The sequence below is a fragment of the Aricia agestis genome, chromosome 16 (assembly GCF_905147365.1).
Source record: "Aricia agestis chromosome 16, ilAriAges1.1, whole genome shotgun sequence".
NCBI lineage: Eukaryota > Metazoa > Arthropoda > Insecta > Lepidoptera > Lycaenidae > Aricia > Aricia agestis.
Window position 1 is genome coordinate 7,461,562 of NC_056421.1, and position 13,027 is coordinate 7,474,588.

Here is a 13,027-nt window from a genome sequence, read left to right on the forward strand (position 1 = left end):
CAGGTCGGAGCCTGTCTGCCGTGGATCCATAAAGTCCGAACGGAAGACTCACAGCAAGTCGTCCAAAATGTCCAGAAATATCGAGTTCGAGGCACAAAAGAGGCTCATCGAGCTGGAGGCAGCTGAGGCGCAACTGGAAGCCGCAGAAAAATTTGCTAAATTAAAACAAGAAGTCATAGAACGAAAAATGGCGGCGAAAATTGCCGCACTTGAAGAGCAATATTCACACAGAAGTGCAAGCTCAGAATGCTCGTCGCTATCAAACAAAGTCGAAGAATGGCTAGAAAACGGCGAACAAAATGTCGATATTGTAAATAATTGTGTAGATAGTAAAAATAATTATTTTCATCGAAGCGTCGACGACGCCATCTTGTCCACCGCGCATGCGCGGAGCGGGCCGGCCGCCGCCGCCGCCCGCGCCGAGCCGATCGAAGTCGCGCGTTTGTCGCCAATCGATGCGAATACACAATCGGGCTTCAGTAAGTTAGCAGAAGCGCTAAAGGAAGTAACTGTGGCCGCTACTACTAATGCCGTGAACGCGGGAATGGTCAGCCGATTGTGTACCCCGAAGGAGCTACCTGCATACTTCGGCGACCCGATGGAGTGGCTCGCTTTCAAACAGGCGTACGAGGAGTCGACGGAAGTCTGCCAGTTTACCGCCAAGGAGAACATGTGGCGCCTGCGAAAGTGTCTCAGAGGAGCGGCCCGAGAGTCCGTCACCGCCCTCCTCATCAGCGCCGCCGACCCCGAGGCCGTCATGTCAACGCTGGAGCTGCAGTTCGGCCAGCCGGATGTCATCCTGCCTAGGATACTCAACGAGATACGGAAGCTGCACCCCGTGGGCCCGGAGTACCACCGAGACATCGTCAGCTTCTCCATCAAGGTGAAGAACTATGTGGCTGCAGTCAGGTGTCTGTCCCAGGAGGAGTACCTACGCGGAGTGAACATTACGTCCCTAGTGTTGTCTAAATTGCCCCCCATACTATTGTCCAAGTGGAGTGACTACAGTTATCCCATAATACCTAAGTGTAAATAGTTCCGTGTGTCGACTCGAAATTCTCTCTAATTTCCTCAGTGAAGAGGCCCTCAAGGTGTCCAAAACCTCAGTGTCCCTCTGTGTGTCAAATGACTATTTTAAGAACCGTAAGTGTGTGTCTAATGACTCTAAAAACGTGATGTTTGTACACAGCAAAGTAGGTAATAATAGTAGGTCTAAGTGTAAATATTGTAATATAGGTGTACATAGTTTAACGGAGTGTAAAAAGTTTTGTAAGTCGCTGCGCAAATACAGGTGGGAATTTGTGAAACGTCAAGGTTTGTGCTACAAGTGTCTGAACGGCCGCCACAACCGGGAGACCTGCCCAGCAGCAGCGTGTGACGTCGACGGCTGCAACCAGTCGCACCACAGGTTGTTGCACTTCACCTCACCGCAGCATAATGTAAGTACTGCACAGTTGTCTAATGTAGGGTCTCAGGTACAAGATGTCGAAAATATAAACACCTGTAGATCTGAACAAAGTGTACATAGTGTAAATACAAGCAGTACGTCGCAGGAACAAAATGTGTCCAATGTAAATACCTGCAGTACATCGCAATGTCTGTTAAAAGTCGTCCGTGTAAATATTCACGGCCCTAATGGTGCAATAAGTTGTATAGCCATGTTAGACGATGGCTCTAGTGTATCATTAATAAGTAGTGAATTGACAAATAGGTTAGGTTTATGTGGAGATAAACAAACATTACGTGTATGTGGCGCGTGGAATAACACCGCGCTAGAATGTAACAGTACGGTGGTACGGTCGTGTATCTCGAATGCAGACGGACAAAAGTTCGAATTTACCGCGCGCAGCATAGAAGAGTTAAAGTTACCGGTGCAAAACTTAACGTCTGTAGATTTCTGTAAATTTAAACATTTAAGTCAAGTTCATAATAATTTTGCTACCGGAATGTGTAAACCTGATATTTTGATAGGTCAGGATAATTATCATTTGTTGTTGCCGCTTAAAATTATTAGGGGCAGACCTAACGAGCCTTACGCGACACTGACCCCACTAGGTTGGTGTATTCATGGGTTTGTGTCCAGCTTACCTGATGTGTCCCACTCGGCGCTGCTCATCTACGATGAACCTGTTGTCCGCTCGGCTAGCGAACTTACTTTAAATGTAAATAGTAGCAATAGTAGGAAGATTCCAAAGTCGTTTCCGCGCGCTGTGAATAGTGTAATTAAAGTCGAGAATAAAATAATAAATGTAATTAGTTTGCCGCGTTACTTTCAAAGTGTAAATAGTCCTAGCGGCAATGTACTCGATGCACCGAATAGCGAGTGCCCTCCCCCGCGCGCCCCTCGCTTCCCCGCGAGCGCCCGCGCGCGCTCCTGTGTGTCGACCGCTGTCGCCCGGGTCAAGGACACGAACAGCTGACGCGTGTACTTATGTTTCGGGCGGTTACAATAATTTAGAATTGCATTTATTTTGCGACGCGTCTACTAAGGCTATGTGTGCTGTCGCTTACTGGCGCTGGATGTCTAATAATAATATTCGCGTTGCGTTTATTGCCAGTAAGTGTCGAGTGGCTCCCTTAAAACTTACGTCGGTGCCACGCTTGGAACTACAAGCTGCGCTTCTCGCGGCTCGGCTCGCCGACACTATAGGAAAGGAGCACACTATGAAACCTGTAAATAGATATTTTTGGTGTGATTCTAGTACGGTTCTACATTGGATTCGGAACGACGCGCGCTGTTATAAGCTTTTATTGCACATCGTCTAGGGGAGATAGATGAACTAACTAGTATTAACGAGTGGAGGTATGTACCCACCAAATTAAATGTCGCAGATCTGGCCACAAGAGATTCTTGTGATTTTTCCGTTTTTAACGTCGATAGCGAGTGGTTCCGTGGCCCGAATTTTTTGTATAGCGATGAGTCGTTATGGCCAGCAGATTTCTTGGTACCGAGGGTCAATAAGGTAGATCTAGAGTTTGTAAATACAGTCCACATAGTCGAAAACAATCTACCTGCTGTGCCAGATCCGCTGCGTTTCTCATCGTGGCTACGGTTACTTAGGTCTACTTGTATAGTTTTTTCGTTTGTAGATATTAAATGTAAGAAGCTTACCGGTACTATCGACGGTGACTTAATGTCTAAGGCTGAACAGCTGTTAGTTAAATATGCGCAGTTACAGAGTTTTCCCGAAGATGTACATAGTCTGAAAAATAATAATTATATAAATAAGAAAAGTAGGTTACTTACCTTGTCTCCGTTTCTCGACGAGCATGGAATCCTGCGCGCCGGTGGCCGCATCGACGCGGCATGTGACGTCCCGGTTAGTGTGAAACATCCCGTCATACTCGACGGCAGGCACCACGTCGCGCGCCTTATTGTCAAACATTTTCATGTTCGCGCTGCCCATGGTAACCATGAGACAGTAGTCAACGATTTGAAGCAAAAATATTGGATTCTGCATATTAGGCCGACCGTGAGGCGTGTAGCTATCGAATGTATGCTTTGTAGGATTAGGAAAGCGCAACCCAAACCACCCAGAATGGGTGACCTTCCGGAGGCACGCTTGGCGCATCACCAAAGACCGTTTAGTTACTGCGGGCTCGATTTATTCGGTCCTATCGAAATTGCAATCGGTAGAAGAAGGGAAAAGCGATACGGCGTATTATTTACTTGTTTAACTGTCAGAGCCATTCATATTGAAATCGTATCGTCTTTAACAACGGACTCTTTGATAATGGCTCTCCGTAGGATGGCGGCTAGACGAGGATGGCCGCTACACTTGTATTCTGATAACGGTACGAATTTGCGAGGCGCCGATACCGAAATTCGTAAATCTATTCAAAATTTAAATCCCAACACATTACAGTCGACCGCGATTAATTACGGCACAACCTGGACCTTTATACCTCCCTCCAGTCCGCATTGGGGTGGGGCATGGGAGCGCCTCATTCGAACTGTCAAAAGTTCACTTAAAGTCATATTAAATGAGCGCACCCCCCGTGAGGAAGTTCTACTCACACTGATGGCTGAGGTCGAACAGATAGTGAACGGTCGTCCGTTAACGCATGTGAGCGTGGAGCCAGGGTCGGAGGAGGCCCTCACGCCTAATCATTTTCTTTTAGGTTCGTCGTCAAATTTACCGGTGTTAGGGGAGTTCGACGACTCCGATTTATTTTTACGTAAGCAATGGCGTATAGCGCAACGCCTTGCCGATATGTTTTGGTCTCGCTGGGTAAAGGAGATGCTGCCGCAGCTGATCCCTAGGAGCAAGTGGACCCAGGAAGAGACACCTCTGAAAGTAGGGGATTTTGTTTTTATCGCGGACCCGAATTCTCCGCGAAACTGTTGGTTGCGGGGAACAGTAGAGGCGGTCATGCCAGGGAAGGATGAGCGCGTCAGAGTGGTGGACATTCGCACTAGGGCTGGAATTCTAAGACGCTCTGCGGCCCGCGTCGCACGTGTACCTATGGGCTAGGAGTGCTGTTCCAGCACTGGGGTGGGGAATGTTGGCGACGCGACCTCCACCGTACTGCACCTTTAAGAAATGTAAAAAAGAAACTAAGTTATGTTTTGTCTATGGCGAAGCGACGCCTCGAAATTCAACTGTTTTTTCGTGGTATGATATAAAAGAGAATTGTCGGCGGATTTTGGCAGTCTATTTTAGTTTTTTCTGAAGTGTACTTATTTGTGGTCTTCCGTTAATATACCGTGACTTTACTCGTACATCCAGAATTTTATTATTCCTCCTCCCGTAGCCTACAAACATTGTTCATAGCAGTTTCGTAATATTAGTTTGTTACAATAGGGAAACTAAATTACTCTTTGTTTTATAATTTCCCTATTTACTAATCTGTGTTTCAAGGTTCCACACAGGGAAGGAGTTAAAGATTCATGCACATATTACGACGCAACTTTATTAATAACAGCCAGGTAGTAAGAAGTAATCGCTCAGATGTTTCATCTCAAACCGATTCCCTACTTCCTTTGCCAGAAAATTTCCACATGAATTAGTAACTAAAGGACAGATGCGCTATCTTTAGCGCCGCAGACTCGAGTTCCCATCACCGATGTGACACAGGATGTATAATAGGAGCCGGCGTAAAACTATAACCTAAAAGCGGGCCGATTCACCGGAAGGACAGGACAGCAGGGAACCGCGCAGCCGCTCAATGTTGTCGCGCATGCGCCCCGCGCGGCGCAGCCACATACATCAAAGTTGCACAAAGCCCGTGGCCACCATCACACGCGACTCCGAGCCCTCCGGGAACCACGAACTGCGGGAGCATGTGAAGTGTTCGAGTGACGGCCCCACGTAGTGTTTCTTTTGTGACTTCGACCACTATCATGTACAAGACGGTGCGGCACGGGGAGAACAGCCTGCAGTACACTATCCTGCCTCAGACCGAGGAGGTCCTCAGTAACAGCGGACTGAAGGGCAAGGGCCGGGACTACAGCCCCTCGATTCACGTCCGCCGCTCGAAGAGACGGTCGGCCATCAAATACTTGCTGCTGGTCGTGCTAGGGATAATCGTAGCTCTATCGTTCGCGTCCGTTCCCCTGTACGTCCTAAATGGAGCACTGTACGCCCGGCGGAGTCTGCACGACCAGCACGAGCTAACGACGACCTCGTTCAACACCGCCGGCCGGGAGATCATCCGGTCGAGGAAAAAGGAGCTGAAGAGTTTCACAGAGGCACCCACGGTGAAACCGACCGTCGAGCCGAGCACGGCCGCCCCGACGACGACCACGGTCGCGTCGACTACGACGACGGTTAACACGGGGACGTCGACGACGCCATGGATCATTCCGTCGCTGAGGGTCTGGAAGGTGACGACCACGTCGACGACGCAGCGGCCGACGACGGAGGACGTCGGGAGGATTCCCGTCGTGGGCACCCCGTCGGGCAGCGTGCGCCTGCTCGACCACTACATGTCGATGAAGCCGTGGGAGAGCGACATCATCATCAGACCCACCGTCACCCCGGAGCCGGTGACCATACGTAATATATTTAGATACTACTCCCGTGCCTTTAAGCCGTCGGAGCGCGTTCCCCCGACCGCTGGCAAAGTGTTCGAGGACGTTCTGATTACGACGAAAGCGACGACGCCGAGGCCGGTCACCGAGAACACGAGGACGAACGAGGTGTCCAAACTGAAGGACCTGAAGGACGCGATCCTGTCGGTCGACGACGACGACGACTTCAAGGAGTCTCTCGAGGTCGACGAGGTGTTCTCGCTGCCGCCGCTGAAGCCCGAGGGGCCGTCGGACGCCGACGAGGTGACGGTCTCCAAGACGACGGACGGTGGCTGGTACGGCGCGCGCTGGCCTTTCGTCGACACCTCGTCGTACTTCCAGTGGACGGTGAGTTACGTAATGTTTGTGTTTACGTGAGCGCATTGCGTGATCGCGCTCGTAACCATTTCTAACTTATACGTATTATGAAATATCGCCTTATACAATATTTGATTGGGTTCAATTATTATCAGCTAATGAAATACGCTATCGTAAGTGTTATTAGCTCATTAGTTCGGAGAGAATTAATTAGTTATTACGATGCTGTTTCCTTGTATTTGAGCGTATTTTGACTACATTGTCTCGTTAGACATACCTACACGTAGGCCGTAGCATAATTTTAACAACGAAGAGAGTTTTGGCTAATCTTTGATTAGTTATTTTGCATTGCAATATAAAATTACAGATGCTTAAAATGGCACTAAAAGATAAATTATTGGTGCTCAACACAAAGAAAAGTTTTCCATTCGTATTAAAATAAGTCTAACCCACTCAAGCTTAACAAAGAGATTAGGAAAAATCTAAGCTCATTATAATTCTGCAGGTAGGTCATTAGTCCGGAAGACGTCAAAAGTTTGTTAAATAACGTGTAGTTTTACAAGTAATTTATGTTTTACAATCAGTTAAATGGTTACTTAAGAGGCCATTACTCATAATCTCAAGCGCCCACAGTGCACACCTACAAATTAATCAGAAAACGTCATTGACATTTAATTTTTTACTTTAATAACATTATCTCATTACCCTCCGTAAGATCATAGTGGAAATATCTAAAGGAATTACATTACAATTACTTAATATAAGATACTTTCAGTAGTCGCTATGTTATCTCTCGTTTTTCTGTAACAATCAATTTTGTCTTTTCGCTCTACATATTCAGTTATTTAGAGGGACTAACCGATGCATAATTTTAATTATTGGTGCCTCTATCATTATTTTATTAATGAATATAAGGAATCTTAGTAAGTTAACTCTACTAATGCAACTTGAAACTGGTGGTAGCAAACAAAAAATCTTACGAGTACACTTAAGTACATAGCAACAGCTCCATTCCATTGTTTTTGTGAAAATGACTTGGAAGTTTTGATGATTTTTTTCTAAGCATTATGTAATTAAATACACAGTGACTCTACCCAAGTTCAAGGGCGAACTAAATGTAAATAAACTTTAATTATGTTTGTTTTGTTTGAACGTGCAAACTTTTCATTTAACACAATTAGTAATTTTGCTCGTAGTTAAAATTCAGGTATTGTGATTAATTGCTTGCAACTTGCGAGAATGTTAAGTTTGAGTTGAATGATACTGTCTACAATCTAAATTATTAGAATGTTGGCTTTTGTAGAGTATGCAGCAACTCTAATTTGCTTTAACTCCGGAATAAACGGATCTGATGAATTCTGATTCATGGTTCTCTATGTTTATCCAATATTTAACTTTAGATTAAGTTCTATATAATATTACGCCTCAGACCAAATATTACGCATATTCTACGGACTACGAACATTGATCGTTGTCAAAAGAAGGGTGTTTTTATAAGTTTGACGAGTCTTATTATGTATTCTAGCGGACATGTGGCTTCGTAGTTGCTTGTGAAAGTTTATTTCTTTTTTATTTAATACAACGGTTTTGGACCTTATAAATAGAAAAAAGTTCGTGGTAAGGCTGTGGGGTTGTTTGTTTTACTTTTACTTACATCGCATTCTCATCGATTTTCCGTCGAGATTTCTACACCTTGTAGTACCACATCATGCTGGTTATCGCCACACTCTCACCGTGGCGATATTTCTGAGGCATCCTGTACAAGGTACACCCTGTATCGTGCCTTACGGATATAGACAGTAATAATAATATTTAATAATTAATAATGCCGGTACTATCTGTCAAAACGTCATTGGTGATAACAATGCAAACACAATATTGTGTGAGGTTATCGCAGCGCCTACTTATTTAAAGTCACGTTTTTCCTGATCTCGTGAGATCATGTAGGTACGCAATTTAAATATCTAATATTGCTTATGTTTATGTTATGGAATTACCCATGTGTGTTTTACATAAGCAATATAATTTTCTTCCTCAACAAAAATCGCGCTTAGCATCGCCACGATAGAAAGGGTTTCTTTCTACGGAAGAATCTATACTTAATATTATAAAGCGGAAGAGTTTGTTAGTTTGTTTGTTTGAACGCGCTAATCTCAGGAACTACTGATCCAATTTGAAAAATTCTTTCAGTGTTAGATAGTCCATTTATCGAGGAAGGCTATAGGCTATATTTTATCTCGCTAAGACTAATAGGAACAAGGAAACAGAGGAAAATGTGGAAAAAACGGGGGGAAATTATTTGAATCTATACTTTAATATTATAAAGCGGAAGAGTTTGTTAGTTTGTTTGTTTGAACGCGCTAATCTCAGGAACTACTGGTCCGATTTGAAAAATTCTTTCAGTGTTAGATAGTCCATTTATCGAGGAAGGCTATAGCTATATTTTATCTCGCTAAGACTAATAGGAACAAGGAAATAGAGGAAAATGTGGAAAAAACGGGGGGAAATTATTTGAAAGGGCTTATATGAACGCGCTAATCTCAGGAACCACTGGTCCGATTTGAAAAATTCTTTCAGTGTTAGATAGCCCAGTTATTGAGAAAGGCTATAGGCTATATTTTATTACTCTAAGACTAAAAGGAGCTAAGAAATACAGGAAAATGTGGAAAAAACGGGGAAAATTATTTGAAAGGGCTTATTTAAACGCGCTAACCTCAGGAACTACTGGTCCGATTTAAAAAAAAAATATTTAGTGTTAGATATCCCAGTTTTCGAGAAAGGCTATAGATTACATTTGATCACGCTAACACTAATAGGAGCGAAGAAATAAAGGGAAATGTGGAAAAAACGGGGGAAATTATTTGAAAGGGCTTATTTAAACGCGCTAATCTCAGGAACTACTGGTCCGATTTAAAAAAAAAATATTTAGTGTTAGATAGCCCAGTTTTCGAGAAAGGCTATAGGCTATATTTTATAACGCTAAGACTAATAGGAGCCAAGAAATAGAGGAAAATGTGTAAAAAACGGGGGAAATTATTTGAAAGGGCTTATCTCACGAACTACTAGAGCATTTTTTCTGTTATTTGGATCAGATAAGAAGTAGACCACGTGAAGGATCTTTTTTTGTGGACTATATTAGAAATACCTAATTTACGCGGGCGAAGCCGCGCGGAACGTTATATTTCGCGTGGTCACGACTCACGACATCAAGCGTAAACGGCTGGACCTATTTTGCTGAAATTTGGTATAAAGATACTTTGAGTCCCAAAAAAGAATATAGGATACGTTTTGTCCCGGAAAAATGTACGGCTACTGCACAAAATACTTTTATGATTTGTTCGTAAACTATTCAATCTATTTTGATGGAATTTGGTATCGAGATACTTTGAGTCTCGGGAAAGGACAAGGAATACTAATTTTGTCCCGGAAAATGTACGGTTCCCGCACAATAAACTTTTATCATTCTCGCCTAAACTATTTAATCTATTTTGAGGAAATTTGACATGGAGATTGGGGATACTAATTTAAATCTGGGACAAGGAATGTTTTTTGTCCCGGAAAAATGTGCGGTTCTCACACAATATACTTTTCTGATTTGCGCGTAAGCGATTCAATCGATGTACGGGAACAACTATAAACTAAAGTCCACGCGGACGAAGTCGCGGGCAACAGCTAGTTGATAAGATAAAGTGGCTGGTTGACAAAGGAAATCCGATGTTCTTTATTCTTAGAATCTAAGAAATTCTATTGCCTTAATAAAACTATTTGTGGTCATGATAAGCCGCAAATTTTCGCAACGCCATAAATAAAAACATAAGTAATATTATTATTTGATACCTACTCGATTTTGTTGTAAACAAGTATTAAATTAGAAGCATTGTAGTTTAAAATTGAAATATCGAGTTGACGCAGTAAAGCCCGGGGGATATGCTATTGTTTTCCGGTGTTGGAAAATTTAAAGGCTAGAATATTGCAACGCACCTATTAATTATTATTTTAATTAATATCACGCTGAACTGTATTGTATTATTAATATAACGTCGGCTGAAATGTAGTGCGGATATTGTGGAAAACTTTAGTTCGCAGTGGAAAACTACAAAGTTTTCCTAATTCCTGAAATGTTAATGGTAATGGAAACGGATGTTTTCAAAGCCAAAGGGGTGGAATTCAATCATATTTGTACCATCGAGGAAATTAATTCCTAGGCAGTTGACGGACTTACGAACTTTGGCCGTCTTATGTCAATTCAATGTTAGCTGTGATCGGATGGGTTTGACGTATCACGTAACGCGACCAAATTACTTAGTTCCTCCTAGGAATCAACTTCTCTGATAGTACATACAAAAAGGCGGTCTAATACTGCTGCAGCAGTTTCCGCTAGACAACCTTTGTGTACTGCAACAAGTAGCAACCATGACTTACTGATGAAATATGTTTCTGTCCAGGGTTACTCCCCCGGCGACAACCTGCTGCTGCCGCTGCTGGTGGCGGCGCTGTCGTCGGTGGCGCTGGTGCTGCTGCTGGCCCTGGCCGTCAGACGGAGGAAGAGGACTAGCGCCGCTGCGCAACTTGGTGTAAGTTGGACATTTCTTTTATCATTATTTTTTTTATAAAATAAGGGGGCAAACGAGCAAACGTGTTACCTGATGGAAAGCAACTACCGTCGCCCATGGGCACTCGCAACATCAGAAGAGCTGCAGATGTGTTGGCGGCCTTTTAAGAGGGAATCTTGAAGGTTTGCAGGTCGCATTGGTCCGGAAATAATAATGTTAGGTTAAAGTTAGGAAATATTAAAGTTTAAAAAGTTTCTAGGGCGAATGTTCAGGCATTTGATTCTTTTACGACATGGGGATGCTATAAGAAGCCAAAGACTTTTAGGTATATAATATTTGATATTTCTTAAAAAGTAATGCGCCAAATAATCCAGGAAATAGGTAACTTTATATGGAAGTAGGTATAGCATATGAAAAATATTGTATTATCAGTTTGTTAGTACGAAACATTCGTTCTAGTTCAACAATCAGGCGATTAGATGTTGTCCTCGCTGGTAACATTTATTTCGGAGTTCATCGCAACATTCTGACCCGAGGGTCAGGACTCGAGCCGTTGAGATTACTGAGACAGACGAGATAGGACCCTTATCAGAGCTGACGGGTCACTTTTTAGCCTTTCAAACTACTAAGCAGAAACGTCTAGAGTAGACGAACTGACGAACGTGAACATAGTTGCAGGCAATGTCCTTCGCTGCATGTATATAGGTACCTAGCCGTTTAGTCACTATAGAAATTGGTTCTCCTACGTTAAAACTTAGAATAGATTAATAAAGGAAATCTACCAGTTATTGTTCTTAAAATCTGTCAGTGTTGATAATTGATATCGTTCGCATTTCTACTGTTACTATGCTAAGCCCGCAGGAACTCTGTTCTACGGCTACTAGTCACAGTGGCAGTTGGCACACACTTCACTTTGTAGTCAAGCCGGTCCGTTTATCCCGAAGCATGGCTCATGGCTCATTACAGGGCCGGATGTAGGTACATATTTTTTAAGAGTATAGGCTACCGCCCCCCCTAGGACGCCATGGGACGATGCCGCTCATAGATGGCTTATACTGTCTAGATACAAAAATCCAGGGCTGACCATTATCATGTATTCCTCTTGTTCCAGACGGCAGCAGACATGCAGGTTGACGACAACACGAATCTGCTGACGGCGGAAAACGCCGAGGAGACTGAGGAGTGAGGGCCGCTTGTAGCTTGCTCAAACGCCGCGAATGCCTCATGTGAACCCAATACATCCACATAAGTGCCCAATACCAAAGATCAAATAATACCCATATACCAGAGTGTATATGTATGGTCTATCACTTGTAGATGGCTCTATACTAGTTGGGTTATACACACACATAAGAAAGATTTCAGTTTTATATAACAACACATTACGCAGTGTCGAGTCGCGCAAAACTTATTTGGTAAAATCTACAATTTATATTATTGCAATACTTAAATAAAATAAATATTGAGAACCTCTGATCTAAGTGTCATAAAACACTTTGCTAAAAAGTCTTGCAAATTGCATATAAGACCACGTGTAAAGATAGTACGTTAACATAATAATATGCTAATTGCTACATGTAACCAAAGTGATAAACGATCTAAATAAACAGAGAAGCGTTGAACGTACGTTCTGACTTGTTTATAAATTCTAATCAGAGTTCTAATTCTAAAATGTTTAGAGTTTATATTTAAGACCCTTTTTTTACTAATAATATTTTTTAATAAATAAAACAGAGTTTCCAAAATTAGGTCAAAAAATAAATAACAAAGTTCGTTATCAAACTTTGAACATTTGCTTATTTTACATAAGCTTTGACGATTCGCTCTACATCCGGCAACCTTAGTACCTGACCCTGCAGGCCAATGATATTCTATGTTACTGTATTTTAGAAACTCATTGCTGCAGGCCGATAAAAATTTGATTAATTTTATCGCTACTTTCCTTCTATGTATAATGTATTTCTAGGCTGATTGATATTTTGAAACAATTCGATCATACTATTGTGTATAGAAAGATCCTCTGATGTTAACAGTTACTAATACTTAGGTACTGTTACTGGTGTTTAGATGTAAGGTTTAATATGACACATACATACAGTCAACATGGGCATTACTTAAGGCATTCGTAACATATAATTTAGCA

The 13,027-nt window shown here is 42.8% G+C and overlaps 1 protein-coding gene across 1 annotated transcript; it reads left to right on the plus strand.

Annotated features, from left to right (window-relative positions):
• Nucleotides 1-5,034: 5,034 nt before the first annotated feature.
• LOC121734908 lies at nucleotides 5,035-12,740 on the plus strand. Its single transcript, XM_042125538.1, has 3 exons — nucleotides 5,035-6,361; nucleotides 10,777-10,905; nucleotides 11,996-12,740. Exons 1-3 carry the CDS (start codon nucleotides 5,345-5,347, stop codon nucleotides 12,068-12,070), a joined length of 1,221 nt encoding a protein of 406 aa, XP_041981472.1. The 5' UTR covers nucleotides 5,035-5,344; the 3' UTR covers nucleotides 12,071-12,740.
• The last annotated feature ends 287 nt before the right edge of the window (nucleotides 12,741-13,027 follow it).